The sequence below is a fragment of the Colobus angolensis genome, unplaced genomic scaffold, assembly GCF_000951035.1.
Source record: "Colobus angolensis palliatus isolate OR3802 unplaced genomic scaffold, Cang.pa_1.0 Scaffold33, whole genome shotgun sequence".
Lineage (NCBI taxonomy): Eukaryota > Metazoa > Chordata > Mammalia > Primates > Cercopithecidae > Colobus > Colobus angolensis.
In genome coordinates this window covers 880,885-899,274 of record NW_012116599.1, presented here as the reverse complement: position 1 = coordinate 899,274, position 18,390 = coordinate 880,885, and the positions used below count along the sequence as shown (strand labels likewise).

The window sequence follows — 18,390 nt, the reverse complement described above, 5'->3', positions numbered from 1 at the left end:
CGTGTTAGCCAGGATGGTCTCGATCTCCTGACCTCGTGATCCACCCGTCTCGGCCTCCCAAAGTGCTGGGATTACAGGCTTGAGCCACGGCGCCCAGCCCAGATCTCTTTCTCCTTGTTTCCCTTCCCCTTTCTTCTGGAATGCAGTCTGGTTATCAGCAGGGCTGGGCGTGGTCAACCACACACCCCTGCAGGAAGACTTCTTAGGCGTGTACTAGCTTGTTCAATGATTGTAGTGAGAAAGATCTTCTTTTCCCCCGCTGGGAAGCTAAATCAATATTATATTTAAAGGAACTTTCTTTTTTGTTTTCTTTTTTTTTTTAGACAGAGTCTCACTCTGTCGCCCAGGCTGGAGTGCAGTGGCGCTATCTCAGCTCACTGCAACCGCCACCTCCCAAGTTAAAGCAATTTTCCTGCCTCAGCCTCCCGAGTAACTGGGATTTACAGACATGCACCACCACGCCCAGCTAATATTTTTGTATTTTTAGTAGAGCCTGGGTTTCGCTGTGTTGTCCAGGCTGGTCTCGAACTCCTGACCTCAAGTGATCTGCCCGTCTGGGCCTCCTAAAGTGCTGGGATTTACAGGCGTGAGTCACTGCACCCGGCCTTAAGGTAACTTTCTTTTCCAACCCCTTATTGTGTTTCAAAATGTGTTAGAAAAGTACCTTGTAAAGGTAGCAAATTGGCTTTGCATATCTAGAAAAACGTAGCTCATCTGTCATTTTGCCCCCTTGACTTCTGAGCACTATTACCAGAGTAGTTTTTCGTATTTTTCTATTGGAAATCTGTCTTCGTGCTTTCAGGTGCTTCTTATTTAACTTGGTTGATGAAACTTATTGGAGCCTGGTGATTGGGAACACTTCGTATATGAGAGATTATTATTTTAGATTGCCAACTTGAAGGACCTTCACGAATCTGTCTCCAAGTAAACGGCCTTGAATAATTCAGTCAGCTGTGCCAAACAAACAAAGAGTGATTGATTGATACTTAGATGTGGCCAAAAATATTCCAAAATTGCAGCTTTTAAGACAATTTATAGTAGGAGAGCTCAGAGCTAATGAGGGCAGATTTACTAAGATCTATGACCAGAGGTCCTGATTCGAAAAAGCTTTCTCCAGGTTTACGTTATCAAGAAATTGAAACAGCCAAGTTCCAAACAACAAACATCACTTACTTTGTCTCTACATTTGCCTTTTCTAATTGAATTTAGTGCGCTGCTGTATTTCCTCCAGAAAGTGTATTGTTTTAAAATTACCATTTCAGTTCTATTACTCAAAGCCCTCGCTGCTAATGCTTTCTGACAGTTATCAACATAATGAACCATAATGAAATGATGAGCAATCTTCGGTGGAAACCCAATGTCGATTCCACTGGTGCTATGTGACTGTGTTAAAATTTGAATGCAAATTAAAATAACATCGTCCTTACTTGTTTCCAAGGTCAGGAGAAGGGAGGGATTCTTTTCCTTTTTAATTTTTTAATTTTTTATTTTTTTAAGTGCTTTAATTTTGGGAGTCTCACATCCATTTTCAAACAAGCTCTTGAAGGTGCTCCTAATATTCTGTTCAATTCACTACCCCAAAGATTTACATGCTTAGCAGTCTGGCTAAGGGATTTGGGGAGGGACGTCTAGAGCGAAGCTTTGATGTATAAACCATAGGATAAAAGGCAGCCTTCAGTTTCAAGTAAACTACATTTTTTTTTTATCCACCCGAAAGCATATTTCTTTTTGCTTTAGAGCTGCAAGTAACTAATCATATAATGACGGGGGAGGGATACATTCTATGAAATAGGTCAGTGAGGGTGCAGTTAGCTCTAGTGAAAGACTGGTTAGAAAAGTGAGAACAAAGGCCAAAGATTCCCAAAGTGTCATTAATGAAAGTGTTTCAGAAGATTCACTGGTTGATCTCTAGCCATTTTATCATTCATGCAATCAATCATTTTCATGAACATATTTTGATGAAAAATCTCCAAATCCAAGTTTTCCAGGGGAATTTCTCATTCCATGTCATTTATCAAATTTGCAATGTAATAGTGTAGTTTCATACTGCATTCCATTTGTCATAGCACAAAAACTCAAATTGAGACAGCAACTCCCCCACACTGCCAGATTACATAGTTGGTTTTTAGTTCAGAACATATGGTCCTGCTGCCTGTTAGTTGGTAAGCCAGCTAATGTGTCTGTCCCATGGACTGTACAAACTGATCAAAGCAACCAAAGACATTTGGACGATTCAGATGCAGTTAGATCTTAGTAGTTCAACATCTGACATTAGCTAGTGAGTATACCACATTCTTGTTTCTTCCTTTCGGATTGCCTTTCAGCATTTTAGCTACTAATAGGAAAAAGTACCTCTGGACAACAAAGTGGATGGTTTTTGTTTGAAGAAAATTAAAGATAGAAGGAGAAAGATCACCAGGTGAGCTTCAACGAAGGCACTAGATAGACCCCAGAATGATCATTTGCCGTTTGGCTGTTTCCAAAATTTCAAGAGCTTCATGATATTTCATAAAGATCAGGTATCATCTCATTGAATTCTTTTAAAAAGAACAATGCTGTTTTAGCCTCCTCTTTTTTTTCTTCCCCCACATACTCCTCATTTTATAGTCATAAACAGCCCATTGTGGATTCCACTGGAAAATGCAAAGATTCGAGGGACAGTAATATATGCCCAAGTGGAAGGCTTGAATAATCTGCCAATGCCATTTAGCCAGGTTACTACAATTTTTCTACCACAGTGAATAATTAAGAGTGGCTTGTCATTGACCGAGTCCTGTCATTTCTGGATGCCATTTTTGACACTATGCATGGAAGTCATACAATAGTTATTCACCGCATGCTTCCATGAAACAGAGTTAATTACACATTTTTCTGAGATCCCCTGGGGTGAGAACGGGGTAGCTTCTTTTTTCTTTTCTTAAGATGGAGTCTCACTCTGTCTCCCAGTGGTGCGATCTCAGCTCACTGCAACTTCCGCCTCCCAGCTCAAGCAATTGTCTCACCTCAGCCTTCCAGAGTGCTAGGATTAGAGAAGTGAGCCACCGCACTGAGCCCAGGGTATCTTCTTTGCTATCAACATTTAGATTTATGAGAGATTCTGCTATAGAGATATAATTGCCCCTCGCCCTATTTCTGTGATCTTCCACCTAGAAAAAGAACCTTTAATAGAAACTCCTGACCGCTCTCCTGCACAGAAAGTAGGAACAAGGCAGAAAAGATCATCTCCATGAAAATGATAAAATAGGATCATTTGAGAATTAATACTAGCTAGCCGTCATCATCATGAAGGGCAGGGAAGTGAGGTGAACTTGAACTCTGGGGTGAATTGAGAAAGCTGGAAACTTTCTACCCAATTCTCAAAAAGAATTTGTAATTATGGGTTATTATTTTCTTTCTATTCTTTATATCTCTGTGAAAGGGAAGCAGGGTTGTTTAGCCTTGGAGTCAGGGTTTCTGATCACAGCTTTGCACATATTGGCTGTCTTAATTTTGGTGATTTGCTTAACTTTTCTTATCTTAGTTTTTGGTAATCAGATTGGTGTGAACAATAAATACTTTTTTGTCAGATTTGACTGAGCCTATTAAATAAGATAAGATACAAAGAAGTGCTTTGCAAGAAAAGTAAAGTAATGCACAGCCTAGATAATTTTAAAAATGAGATACTCAATTCTACTTTTCTTGGTCTTTGGCATTGTAGCTTTCTTATGTTCAACTGAGAATTTATAAGGCACTTCAGCCATAAACAAGTCATCCTAATAAAAAGCAACCAAACCACTAATTAACCCAGTAAAGAAAAGACAAAGATTCCTGGAAAGGAGAATGGGAAAAGAGATATAACCAGAAAAATAGGTTATGGGAAAGTCTCACAACAAGAAATGAACCTCTATAGGAAGCCAAGAATTTTTCATGACAGCAACAGTGATTGATGCATCCGAAAGGTTCTGGTTTAATCATGGACAGCCCTGCTTGGCTGTCTTCATTGTTAAAACACATAAACCACCAAGATAAGAGGTTATGCACTGTTCATATATGTCAGGAGGGATGTCTTTAAAACAGCCATCTTTATGTAAACTAACCCACAGCAGATAGCACTGGGAGAAAGCAATTAGTGATGGCAACATATACAAATGTCGGGGGAAGCATGGGCTTTATTTCAGAGTCAAAACGTAATGCACCACAACTGTTGACTCTGCCTTATAACCTGTCTTTCAGCCGGAGAGAGATTAACAACAAAGGCTTATCTGAAGGGTTGAAGGGTTTTACAGCTAAGATGCTGAAGTGCTATTGACAGACCAAAAGTTGTACATGATTAATGAAGCCTTAGGAAATGGAACTACAGACCCAAGGTTCTTCCTCTAAGATATGTGTTGGGCTGGTTGCCTTGGCATTTTAGTGAGGTGACAGTAGGGCTTAAATACATTGATCATGGGAGAGTTACCTTTCTGCCCATGCTAATTGGGGTGCTCCATTTCCCATCCAGAATGAATTTCATAGCCCAGGCATTGAATTTTAAAATGGCGATGAAAAATCAGTGAAGTATTAAATGTCTGTGATAAGTCTGGAAACCACTGTATCACATGAGACCAGAGACTGGTTTTTCTATTAGCTCTCCTCTTACCTTGGTTGCAGACTTGATTTTCTTTCTTTCTTTTCTTTTTTTTTAAATTTTGGCATGTGATTGTCATTTCTTTTCTGTCTTTGTCATCATGATTATTATTTTGCTTAGCTTTTGTGACATACAAAAGTGCTATGGCAGTGGGTTTTTTGTTTGTTTGTTTATTTGTTTGTTTGTTTTTTGAGATAGGATCTCAGTTCATCAGTCAGGCTAGAGTACAGTGGCACAATCCCAGCTCATTGCAACCTCCACCTGCCACGTTCAAGCAATCCTCCCACCTCAGCTTCCCAAGTAGCTGGGACTACAGGCACGTGCCACTACACCTGGCTAATTTTTATATTTTTTTGTAGAGACAGGGTTTCACCATGTTTCCCAGGCTGATCTCGAACTCTTGGGCTTGTCAAGCCATCCACCTTCCATGGCCTCCCAAAGTTCTGAGATTACAGTCATAAGCCACTGTGCTCAGCAATAGTGCTATGGTAGTGATGCTTCTGATTAGTGAGCTGGACTGGGCTAAAGCATCATCATTCATTCATTTGTTCATTTAGCAGATACTTATTGAGTATCTACTAGATGTCAGGAATTACTCTGAAGGCTGTAGATATTCTCATAAACCTGAAAAAGAAAATATTCCTCTTCTCCTGGAGCTTATGTTCTAATGGACTATAAACAACAAACAAGTGAATAAACAAGATAATTGAAGGTTCTCATAAGAAGGACATTTTTAAAAATGTGGGGCAATTGGGTACATTGGAACAGGGAAACGGAGGATTTCAGTTTGTATGGAGTAGTCAGGAATGAGAACTATTCCAGGGATAAGAAGTCAGTTAGTCAAAGGGCCAGGAGTGGGAATTCCAAGGAGAGCTACCAGCTCCAAGGTATTTTGAGTTGCATGTGCAAAATTTTGCTAACAATGTGAGTTTTAGAGTTGACTTGCTTTTTTCCACAGTTTTGCATTCTGTTGGCACTTTAATTCCAGTTCTTATGAGAAATAGAATTTTTAGGTTTATATGGCACATTGTACCGTATATCCACATATATTTAAGCCCTTTGACAGAACCCATTTCTGCCAAACCCATTTCGAAATACAATTATCATAGCAGGTTTTCATCTTTTACTAAAGTTACAGTTGCTTCCTGTAAGAACAAAAGAAACGCATTTTCTCTGACTTTGGGTGTGAGGTAGAGTACACGGGTTGCCTGGACTTTCCATAGAATGGTTCATACCAAACTTGTAGTCACACTGGAGACATTTATGACTTTAGGTTCAGTGTTGGCTGGTGGCTTCTAAATGATGTTATTAAGGCTCACACAGATTTCATGTGGATATGTAAATACTGGCTTGTCCTAAAGCAGCTACTTTAAATCGTGACATAAGCCAACAACTGTGTTCTCTAAACTACCCAGGAATTAAATTTTAGTCTAATTCATGAGAGGAAAGTAGTAAGATATGTGGAATTACTGGAATTTTCTTTTATGCTTGGTATATTGCCCTTCTTAAATGTCACATTGACAGTATGTGGTTCATTTCCAGAAGCTTGTTTTTTTCCCAGAGAAGAACACATGGTTGGTAAAGGAAGATCAAGATTCCTTTTATAATATAACATGATACGATGTGATATTTTATAATATGATATGATAGTCCTATGTATCTACTATAATGTGGCTATAGTTTCTTTGGGGCTTAATACTGTCAAACTCCTGTAAACTGAATATGAGGTGACATCCCACCAGAAAATAATAATTACCCATTGTAGCACCTTTCTCTGGTACCTGCTGTGTGTTGCAGAAAGTATTTCACACCAGTAAAGTGAATGGATGTTCATTAACTGTATCTACAATGGCAAGACATTCAGTGCCCAATTCTTTCAAAGCAATGAGAAACTCAAGAAATAAGCCATATGTCTCATTTTATTCCTTCCTTAGTCAATAAAGGTAGGTCTAACTTGGGCTTTAGCAGCCAGAGTTGTTACCTGGGCTATATAAATAGGGGTTTCTGGACTGAGCTTTTTAGATAGGCTCAGGGTATGCTTTTAGTTCCTAGAATTATGTGCAGAATTCTGAGGGTGCCAGAGAGCATCTTCCTAGAAAGAAGATGCCTTGCTTTCATCATATTTTCAATAGCATGAAATGCTCTGAAGGTCAATTTTAACTGCCACCTATTTTTGCAAGTAGGTTTTCTTGGAGCACAGTCATGCTCATTTGTTAAGGTATTGTCTATGGCTTCTTTGGAGATAGAATAACAGAGTTGAATAGTTGCTACAGGGAGCAGATGGCCCATAAAGCCTAAAATATTTACTTTCTGGCCAGATCGTAAAATTTCTTTACAGAGAAATTATGCTGGCCCCTGTGCAAGAGATTTATAAACTAAAGATTACTGCATTTGACTTCTGTTTCTGGGATTACCATTAATATCTGTGCCACTAAATTATATTACAAATGTAAAGGGCATACTAAATATGAAAACTTTAAAATAGTTGAACGTGCTATTTTCATTTTTGGGTGGAGGCACAGAGAGAATCCCAGGCTTATATGTGAATTTCATATGTGAATTTCATGAGAAATTTACAAATACAACCAAAAATGTAAAGGAAGGATGTTTATGTTCCCTTAAATACACTTCCGCATTTGATTAATTCTGATTAGGTTGGCACAAAAGTAGTTGCCGTTAAAAGTAATGACAAAAACCACCATTACTTTTGCACCAATCTAATATTTTAGAATGTCTTAAATTTGGGTGAAAAAATTAAAATTAAAGGCAAAAGCTGTAGTTCCATAAAGACTAATAAGTAAAATACCTGTCTACTTTTAGAAATGTTAAAATTAAGCTTCTTCAGAGATAAGGTTTTCCCCAGAGATAAAGTTTTCATGTCTGAGTAAATCACCACCTGAAATCGCGGTGGAGGAAGAAAAGTGTAATAACCAATCCCAATTTGATAAAACCTTATTTGGTAGAACCCACATTTCAAATTCCCAGCCGTCACTGGTTACACAGCTGTAAAAACAGGACAAGGCAGGTGCTTGCTCTGACATCCACTGTACATATAATCCCTATTTAGTTTCCTTGAGTCTCTGCCTTTTCCCCTAGGTTCCCTATCCATTCCTGCAACTATCTAGGCAACTATCAGGAAGTTATCAAAACGAATAAGAATATTTTTCCTCTCTCCTCTAAAGCAGGTGATAAACACTAGATGCACAATAAATGTTTTTTGAATAAATGAATGATTCACAATCCCTCCCAGCAGAAGCAACCACTAATATTTTATATATAGCCCTTTCTACTTTTTCCAAGGTAATTCTAAACAATGAAAAAAAAAGAGGAAATTGAAATAAACTAGTTACACCAAGTTACTACTTCACAGATACAAAACTAATGAATCTGTATGTGAAAAGCTGACTAGTACAGCTTTGGCTCAGAGAAGGCTGCATAATTCACACACTTCATAACACTGCAGGTTACTTCATAACCACTGCAGGTGGGTATAAGATTCATTAAAGGACTTTGTTAGTTTTTCATTCATTCATTCATTGACTGATCAAACATGTTCTGAGATTTCTGAATGAAGAACCGTGGTAGAAAACGGGAAGTGGTAAAGACATCAATTATTATTATTATCATCATTATTATTATTTTGAGACACAGTCTTGCTCTGTCACCCGGGCTGGAGTGTAGTGGCGCAATCTCGGCTCACTGCAACCTCTGCCTCCCAGGTTCAAGCGATTCTCCTGCCTCAGCCTTCCAAGTAGCTGGGACTGCAGACACGTACCACCACTCCGGGCTATTTTTTTTTTTCTTTTTTTGTGTATTTTTAGTAGAGACGGGGGTTTCCCCATGTTGGCCAGGCTGGTCTTAAACTCCTGACCTCAAGTAATCCACTTTGGCCTCCCAAAGTGCTGGGATTGTAGGCGTGAGCCACTGCGCCCGGCCAAGACATCAATTCTTGAGGAGCACGTATACTGTTGATAGAAACAGACATGGAATGGTGTGTAAGTAGCAAGGCACTATTATATGTTACAAACAAAGCGGGCAAGGAAATAAGGAACTGAAATGTCAAACAATGCCATAAGCATAAGGACTGGTGTTATGCCAGTCCTATACTGAGGCTAGTAGTGGGTAGTTTTGAAAACAATAAAATCCTGCCATTCACAGTGACCCTCAAGCTACCCGATGTGTATGTGTACACAATAGGGTTGATTCAGATGTAGAGACTAGAAAATTAGAACAAGTAGAACAGTTAGCCCTTTTTGTTATAAACCTCATATTTGTAATTGGAGACTTACTCGCAGGTGGACATATTTCTGATGACAAAGGCAATCACTGTGTCAAATTTAATTGCTTCTAAATAGCCAGACACAATACGTACATAAATGAAAGAGAAAATAATTGGAGTTAGGTTTTTTACTTCTGGATGCCTTGTATTTATTAAAAGAGAGCCCAGGTTACTCAGAATACCAGTTTTCTCTTCTTTTTAGCTATCTCGGTAGGTAATTGTTTACTAAGATGTTGCCGTTCAGTATAACTACAGGCTCAGATTGGCTTTGGGCTGTATTCAAGTCCATATTTGTTTCTCATTGTCTTGAGAATAGAATACTTTTATTCCTAAAGAGGAGATGGGCCCTCCCTTTAAATGAGAAACACACTTATATATTTATCATCTTTTAATTGGCAGGAGTTTAAAAACACAGAAACCACAATACCAAAGCACAGCATACCACCATTATGATTATAATTTGTAAAGCATGTGTCCTCTCCCAGGTTTTTTCCAGACCAACATTGTCATCATATTGGATGGATTTTCTATACTTTGTTCTCCCCTCTGTCATATGACTTTGTTATACTCCAATTTTGAGGCAGCGATGATGTCCCCACAAAGCTGTCACTCTCTGTGATAGCAGAGCATAAAACATATGCAGTACAATTCACCAGCATTGAACTTGAGTTTGCCTGATTCTTAGTCTTCAGCATCCACTCCAGAGCCTTCTTTCAGAATCGCTGCCCAGAGGAAGAAGGCTGCCCCAGGTTAGCATGTGTTTTTGTGCCAGCCCTCCATTTTGAAATCCTGCAGCATCTTTATAATTTTTTTTCCACGTGGCAGTGCTGTATCTCTGAGTCCTGTAACCATTTAGTTTTCTGCTCCATTTCTTCTCTGTTTGGACACTGCCATGCCCCGTCCTACATACTAATTACTGACTTTTTGCTTCTGTGGTGCTTGATTCATTGTGTCACATTTTCCCACGTGAAAGTGGACCAGGAACCTTGGCAAGGAGGTTAATGGATTTCAGAGTCACTCTTGTTTAACCCTGGAAGTCACAGCAAAAGAAGAACCAACGACTGACCCATTTTATAAACCAAGCCATGGTCAGCTTCAGCTGCAGACTGGTAATGGATTTCACTATGGTGGCAAGCATTACAGAATTAAAACAGGGCTGAAGATAGCGCACTGCCTTCTCCATGTTTGCCTTCTCAAACTGTGGCTGAAATTTTTCATTTTGTTATCATTCTACCTTTAGTGAGGAACACATGGTGGAATAAAAATAACTCCAAATGGCAGATAGTACTTTTGGATTTCAGTCAAATTCTGTCACTAATTAGATTGCATGAACTTTTAGTATTACTAGATTTCCTTTCCAGATCTCAGCTTCCTCGTCTTTAAAATAAGGGTATTTGTCCAAATGATTTTAACATCCTATGTGGCTCTTAGAGTCGGTGATTTTGTATACTTCCTTTATTCAAGAAGCATTCATTTGTCATTATATTCCAGTTACCATGCTAAAAACTGTAAATGCAGTTTTGAAATCTAAACAAGAAAGAAATTTGTATTTTCTCTCTGAGGACTTCTGTGAAGTAATCTTTCCTTTAATACAAATTTGACAATGCTTCTGTGAAATGTTTTAAAGGTTTGCATGTTTTTAAGTTGCAAGGATGGGGAGCTGATCTTAATGCTTAAAGAGGTTGTTGGTAATTAGTCCCGAGGGGGGTTTGGGGAGACCTGCTTACCTTGTTAAAATAAAGTCTTCAATAAGTGATATAAAAAGAGAAGGAGAGTGAATTACCCTTATTAAATGTTACCACTAAAAAATAATTGGCCATTAATCACTGCAAGCTAAGTAATAAATATTAAATATAATTCCTTATTTATGGATTACCTTTTCCAATTCTATCTCAACAGCCATTTTGGAACAGTATGTTTCATTGTGGTAGACTAGGTAAAGCTCATCCAAGTTCATGCAAGCCTCCTGTTAACTTTCTTTTCCTGAGAAACTTGTACTAATTTCCTGCAAAGTAGTCATTCCAATTACATGAGAAGTAGTATAGGTAATAGTGATCAAGAAACCTCAAAGTTTTCTTAAAACACATTTTGCAGCCAGGCACGGTGGCTCACGCCTGTAATGCCAGCACTTTGGGAGGCCGAGGTGGGTGGATCACGTGAGGTCAGGAGTTCAAGACCAACCTGGCCAACAAGGTGAAACCCCACCTCTACTAAAAATACAAAAATTAGCTGGGCATGGTGGCGCGTGCCTGTAATCCCAGCTACTTGGGAGGCTGAGGCAGGAGAATCGCTTGAACCCGGGAGGCAGAGGTTTCAGTGAGCCGAGATTGCGCCATAGCACTCCAGCCTGGGTGACAAAAGCAAAACTCCGTCTCAAAAAAAACAAAACAAACAAACAAAAAACTAATTTTGCTCATCTCTTGGAAGACTGAAATGAGAAAGAAATAGCTTTCCAACTGTCAAACTGAGTAGATATGTCTCATTTGAGTGTGGCAGCTACCTTTTAAGCCTTTGGAACTGGTTCAGACCAAGAAAATTCCCTCTCCCTTCTCCCAGCCTGATTCTTCCACTTGAAGGCAGTTTGTGTCACAATTTTTTTTTGCCATATTAAGACCAATCATTGCCGGGCACAGTGGCTCACACCTGTAATCCCAGCACTTTGGGAGGACAAGGTAGGCCAATCACTTGAGATCAGGAGTTCAAGACTGGCCTGGCCAACATGGCCAAACCCTGCCAAAGGTAGCGGGTGTGGTGGCACACACCTATATTTTCAGCTACTCGGGAGGCTGAGTCATGAGAATCGCTTGAACCTAGGAGGCGGAGGTTGCAGTGAGCTGAGATCACGCCACTGCACTCCAGTCTGGGTGACAGAGCGAGACTCCATCACCAAAAAAAAAAAAAAAAAAAAGGAATCTACGAATCTACATCAAGAAACAAGAGTTTCATCATGATCTACAGTCTTATTTTTTATTATTAATATTATTTTTTAACCATCCATTATGTTGTTGATGATCAGTTCTGTTTCATAACAACCACTGTCATCACCCATATTTCAGAAACTCTTTGATGTTGGTGGGAATGCATAAGTTAAAGGGCAGGAGGAGGGGTCTGGGAGCCTTGAACAAAACCCCTGCCACCTCTCCACAGCTCTATCTTCAACAGCTCTGCAACTGCGTTAAACCAGTTCCTACTAATTACCCATAAACAGCTTAACCCTCCACTGCCATGTTGAACTGCAGAGGCACATCTCTACAGTTCTGTTCATTTTATTTGCTATTGATGACATGCTGTACTTAGGAATTATAGTTTATCTTCACAAGTGGTGTATAACTATTAATTTATCAGAGTCTCACAACAGCCCTGGGAACTAGAATCACTTTCGCTTTTTTAGATGATAAGATGGAAACTAGATAAATTATGATATTTTTCTGCCACTTCAGAGGGAAAGCCTGGGCTTGGAGCCCATTTGCTGGAGAGTTGCTTCACATCTCAAAGTGACAACCGATGCCTTGTTTGTTTGCGCAGGAAAGAGAATGACACTTACGTAACAGCCTTCTATTATATTGTTCTTTTAAAAGATCTTTTATGCTGGCTTGATTTGCTTTTTGCTTTCCAAGTGGGTTTGCCTTACTTTGGAGAGCTGCAGAAAATAATACAAGCCCTGAGAGATTCCAAAAGAATATTTCGGTTCTTGGTGTGATGATGTGGTTTTCTTTCTCCAGGTCCACCATCTGCTCCCCTGAACTTGATTTCAAATGTCAACGAGACATCTGTGAACTTGGAATGGAGTAGCCCTCAGAATACAGGTGGCCGTCAGGACATTTCCTACAATGTGGTATGCAAGAAATGTGGAGCTGGTGACCCCAGCAAGTGCCGACCCTGTGGAAGTGGGGTCCACTATACCCCACAGCAGAATGGCTTGAAGACCACCAAAGTCTCCATCACCGACCTTCTGGCTCATACCAATTACACCTTTGAAATCTGGGCTGTGAATGGAGTGTCCAAATATAACCCTAGCCCAGACCAATCAGTTTCTGTCACTGTGACAACCAACCAAGCAGGTAAGAACTGAAACTACTGTATTGTATGATCTGAATGTATATAGAGAAAAGGCTTAAAATAATGAATGATAATAAATTGCTATAATTGAAGTAGAACCAAGTAAGCCTGGGAGCTGTGTTATAATATAAAAGATACTTAGGGGCTGGGCACGGTGGCTTACACCTGTAATCCCAGCACTTTGGGATGCCAGGGCAGGCAGGTGGATCACTTGTGCCTGAGGGTTTGATCAAGACCAGACTGGGTGACATGATGAAACCCCATCTCTACAAAAAAATACAAAAATTAGCTAGTCACGGCGGTGCAAACCTGTAGTCCCAGCTACTCAGGAGGCTCAGGTGGCAGGATTGCTTGAGCAGTCAGAGGTTGCAGTGAGCTGAGTCACTCCATGCTAGATGGGATTCATCTCGATCATTTTAATTGTAATGTCCATGGCTGGACATTGGAGCACTTATAGATTATGTACAATTATAAAATGTATTTTTACCAATACAGAGTGCTCTATTGGTATTTGTTATATTTTCTAAAAAAAGCATTAGCAGCAATAGTTTTGATCTTATGCTTTAATGTAAAATATTATAAATAATCTAGATGGACCTATACTAGAACCTCCATGTACATCTTTATGTCTGTAGTTAACAAAGTTTACTTTAAGACACTTAATAGTTTTGCAGCTACTTTTTTCTTTTTTTTCTTTGTGAGACAGAGTCTCACTCTGTCGCCCATGCTGGAGTGCAGGTGTGTGATCTTGGCTCACTGCAACCTCTGTCTCCCGAGTTCAACCAAGTCTTCTGCCTCAGCCTCCTGAGTAGCTGGGACATCAGACGTGTGCCACCATGCCCGGCTAATTTTTATTTGTATTTTTAGTAGAGACGGGGTTTCACCATATTGACCAGGCTGGTCTCGAACTCCTAACCTCGTGATCCACCCACCTCGGCCTCCCAAAGTGCTGGGATTACAGGCGTGATTGCAGCTACTTTTATAGTTGATTTCATGATTGACATGGGGGCTGGGAGGGTGGGGCGGCCAGTCTCCTCCAATTCCTATATCACTTTCTGCTAATACAGATGACTAGAAAACATTTCCTGTTCATGAAGTGTTTCTACTGAGTTAATCGCAGAACTGTCATGAAATCCTGAATATCAAATATTTTGAAAGTCTAGGTTTCTAGGCTTTCACTTCTGACTTACTCATCTGTATTCCTTCCCTGAAAGTTACCACCCCTCCAGGAGTTTTACATTGCCGGCTTTTTTTATTTCTAGAGAGTTAGAGAGGAGAAGGGAAACAGAACTGTGGCTTATTCTTTGTGAGGCTCTTGGGATAGAAAACATCGCCGGAAAAGGATTATAAATTGCCAACAATCCTATTGCCTCTAACTGCACTTTTCTTTTAAATGAATGTTTCAGTAAGTGCACTCAATAGTTTAGTAAAATATCTGTATTAATTGATCCTATAAGTGAAAACTGTTTCAGTGTCCCAATCCAAAGCCATTATTTTTCCATTTTGCCCTGAACTCTTTGGAATAAAAAAATAGTTAAGACTTGGGGAAGGTTTTGAGCAGGGGCTAGAATGGCGAGTCTTACCGGAATGTATCTTCAGCTCTACAGACGTGAACAGTCTTTTAAAATACCTAATGTGAACAGGTCATCCAGCTAGACCTTTGTCTTTTAATTCTGTATTTTTCGGTTGTGAACACTGTTAGTGGTCATTAGTTTTATTTTTCTACAAAGACTAGTATGATTTAGGAGTTTTTGATAGAAACATGAGTACTCTGTGATTGCCAACATTTTATTAGTTCTCTTTTGGAAGAACGCAATGGAAATATTACACACAGATCCTGGGAACATGCATCGGTGCCACTGGTCTCTCTGGATTAGGGACTGATGCAGTGCAGAACGATTTCGGCACCGTCTGGAGAATCTGGTTGATGATCCAATCAGTATTCTTACATGCAGCCCCTTTCCACCTTTTTGGCTATTCATTCGCAAGCACTGCGTCGTATTCTTAACCGAATTAAAATTAGGGATGGACTTTTGGAGCCTCATCTGTAAAAGGTGAAGTCATTCTCCTTGGCAGAGAAAAGCCTGTGGGAGGCATCCTGAAGACAGGAGATTTCTGTAACTCCCTGTACACCTAGAGATTTGAGCCAAGAAGTTATGTCAACACCTACCTGGGCAAAAAGTCCAGAGAGCCCAAAGAAGACACACTAAAATCCTCCAAAAGAAGAAAATGTGCAAAAACATTTCCGGGGGCAGAGTGGGGTGGGGTGAAGTTTTATTTTAAATGTAGGTATAATTCTTCTAGATTTAGGAGGAAAGTGGACAGAGAATTACTCTGACACAATAAGGTTTTCTTTGCCATGGCATGTAGTCCTGCCAGGAGGTTTGCTGAACAGGACAAAATTCCAGCTCCTTATTTTAAATTTCATGAAGGGTAATGCTGGGAAGCTGTTCAAAATTAAAAATAAATCTTTCAATAAGGAGACCTCCTATGTGGCCAGCCAAAAAGCTTTCACTTAGTAGAGAATTGTATATGTGCGGAGCACTGCTTCATTATCCTACCATAATTTGAAGTTCTCTAATTCAGATCATCAGGATAGTTTATCTTTGATTAACAAACCCTTTCTTCGTAGTAGTGCAAATTAATAATGTAGGCCAAAATTCTGGGTGAATGTAGCAACCGTAAACTCTATCAAAGCTCCCCTAAGCATATTTACATACACACAATTATATTCTAATTGCAATTGCTCCTATCATTTCATTAAATTAAATTCCTTGAGGACCACTATAGGCAATGATGTCTCACTCTATAAGGAATACATAGAATTAATGAACGTTAGCATTTAGCACCTGGAGGCCCCAAAAGTTAGTGGTTCTCCATCTTTGCTCTGTTTTCACAGGGTTCTTTCTCTCATCAGTAACATGTTAAAAATAATAAATCAAGTCGATCACACAAAACCTGCTAGAATTTTTGAGTCCTATGTTCACTGCCCTTGAGACTTTAAGAGTTGAGGAGCAGCTCCATGAAGGTGAGGTGACTCATCCATGCTAATGTCAGAGCCAGTACTGAAAACCAGGGAGAATCCTACTCCTGAAAGTAGTAAGTTGCTTTCCTTTAAAATTAGGAGATAATGAATAGCATTCATGTATTCAGCTTGGCATTCTCCCCATTTGTGAGACCAGATTATGTGAGTATCTGGGCATGGAGATGGAGATTTAACTGGGCTTTGATCATTTAATTGTAGAATGTGGTGTGAATGGGCCTGTGTTCTCACAAGGTTATTTAAACAATCCTAACCCAAATCTTACTCCTGGGGTCTTAGGGGGTTAATAAACACCCTTTCCCTCCCCTTCTGGGCTGAAACCCAGTTGACACAGAAGACAAAGGAAATCTGAATGTCTGTCAGCTTTTTGCTGATAAGCTGATGGAAGGATGTGAGCTTTCTATCTGTGGCCAAAAAGGCTTGCTTTAGTGACACTTGCAGCCCAGCTGGCTAACTGCAGGCTCTCTGCCTGCCCCGCTAAGGTTGTTGGAAGGACACTGTGCAGGCAGGCAGGTAGGCAGATAGGCAGATAGGCAGGTCTGAGAGTGGGTGGAGCTGAGGACACAGTACTTCTCCCAAATTCTCTAATGAGATGAGTCACTCCCAGCCTCACCCCCATGCCAGAAACAATGAAGGGAAGAGGTGGGAAAAGAGTAAGGGTGGGGGTGTTACTTATTCCAGCTGAAGTTGTACCCAGTAAAACTGGAGAAGAGGAAGCTCTTGGAGCTCCCCCAAAAGTTACTTTTCTACATTACAGGCCAAAAGGAACAAAATGAGATTCCACTTTCCTTCATCTTTCATCCTGTAGCAACTGTTTTGTCTTTTGTTTAGAAGCAGATAGTCCTGATGTTTATGAAAAATGGATAAGCAGACTGCTGGGTGATTTGTTTTCTGGATGGCTTTCCTTTGGTTTACTTTTACTTAAGTGGACCATCAGGCAAATGAATACAGGATGTGTCACCAGGAGGGAGAAATGCTGTGTAAATGAAACATGGTTTTCTGACCAAGCAATAGACCTGTGAATTTTTGTTGTTGTTGTTGTTAAAAAGGCTGCGATGGAGCCAGCAGTACCTTAATATCTCTGAATCGTTTCTTGCCGTTCATCTCCCATCGCCTTTGCTTGGTTTTCTACCTATGAGGCTGGACCATACACTGGTGTTTTAAATCATTATAGACCCAACCCCCATGAATGGTGTTCTCTCCTCACCCCAAATTGCACCCAGAGACAGTGATGTCCATTTTTGATTTTCACTTTGCATATGATGCTATTCTAGATACTTCATAATGGAAAGATCTGGTCATCTCTCTAGCACAGCCATGGTGTCCTAGTGACAAACAAACATCTGTAGCATGCTTAGTTTGGAGGATTGAAAATATTTGATGAATTACATAATTATTTAAACTAGCCAATCTCTAAGATCTTTTCTGTTTCAAAATTCTATGATTCTAAGTATGTAACCTTGAGCTATGAACCTGAAGAAGTAAGGCTTATTTTTCTAACATGTTTAGAAATGGTCTCTCAATGCAATTCTAAGAGTAGGAAAACACTCTAAAAATGCTTCAGCAGAATTATCATCTGAATTCTGTCCGCCCTCCATCTCTCCAATTCCTCGCCCTGCCAAGGTATTTACGTTGTCGGGGAAAAACACTAAGATAGTGAACAGTTCTTCTACATTGGGGGTGGTTTCTGCTCCTACCCCAATGGGCAATGTCTAGAGACAATTTTTTGGTGCTGTTGCATCTAGTGGGTAGAAACCAGGCATGCTGATAAATATCTTATAATTCACAACACAGCATCCCCTACCCCTGCAATGAAGAATTTTCTGGTCCAAAATGTCCATAGTGCTAAGGCTGAAAAACTCTGTTCTAGCAATAGTTTTTAAGAACAGACTTCATAACAGTCCCCAGTACTTCAGGGTTCCATAGCCAACTGGCCTTTGCTTGAGCTGGCCTATGGTTCAACACACAGGGAAGATTCCACATTTCTCTGGCTTCACCGCCCCATGCTGAGAGCATGATGCTTCCATTACAGTTCTGTACAGAGAACACGCAGTTATAAAAGGCATTTCAAGACCCCTCATGAATCCTGTTGTAGCTGTTTTGCCATCAGATGAACTGGTGCTGCTTGTTAGGTTGTCTTTGTTCTCTAGGGTTTGACAATTAAGCACGGAATGCAAAAAAATAAAAATAAATAAATAAAAACAAAAAAACAGCAATAAAGTGGCATTACACCTCATCATAATGCCACTCTGCAACATGTAGTCATACAGTTCCATCTGTTTGTTGACTAACGTTTATTTACAGTAAAAACAAATCAGTTAACTCTTTGTCAAGTAATGATAAATTTAATAAAACCAAAATAATGACTAAAGAAAAGATAATAACTAAGTATAAGAGGCACAC

The 18,390-nt window shown here is 39.8% G+C and overlaps 1 protein-coding gene across 1 annotated transcript in view; it reads left to right on the top strand.

Annotated features, from left to right (window-relative positions):
- Window positions 1–18,390, top strand: part of EPHA4 (EPH receptor A4) — a 155,581-nt gene that overhangs the window by 80,984 nt on the left and 56,207 nt on the right. Inside the window, exon 6 of the mRNA XM_011951897.1 lies at window positions 12,608–12,946. Coding sequence (XP_011807287.1) covers window positions 12,608–12,946 — 339 coding nt within the window. The remainder of the gene's footprint in view (window positions 1–12,607; window positions 12,947–18,390) is intronic.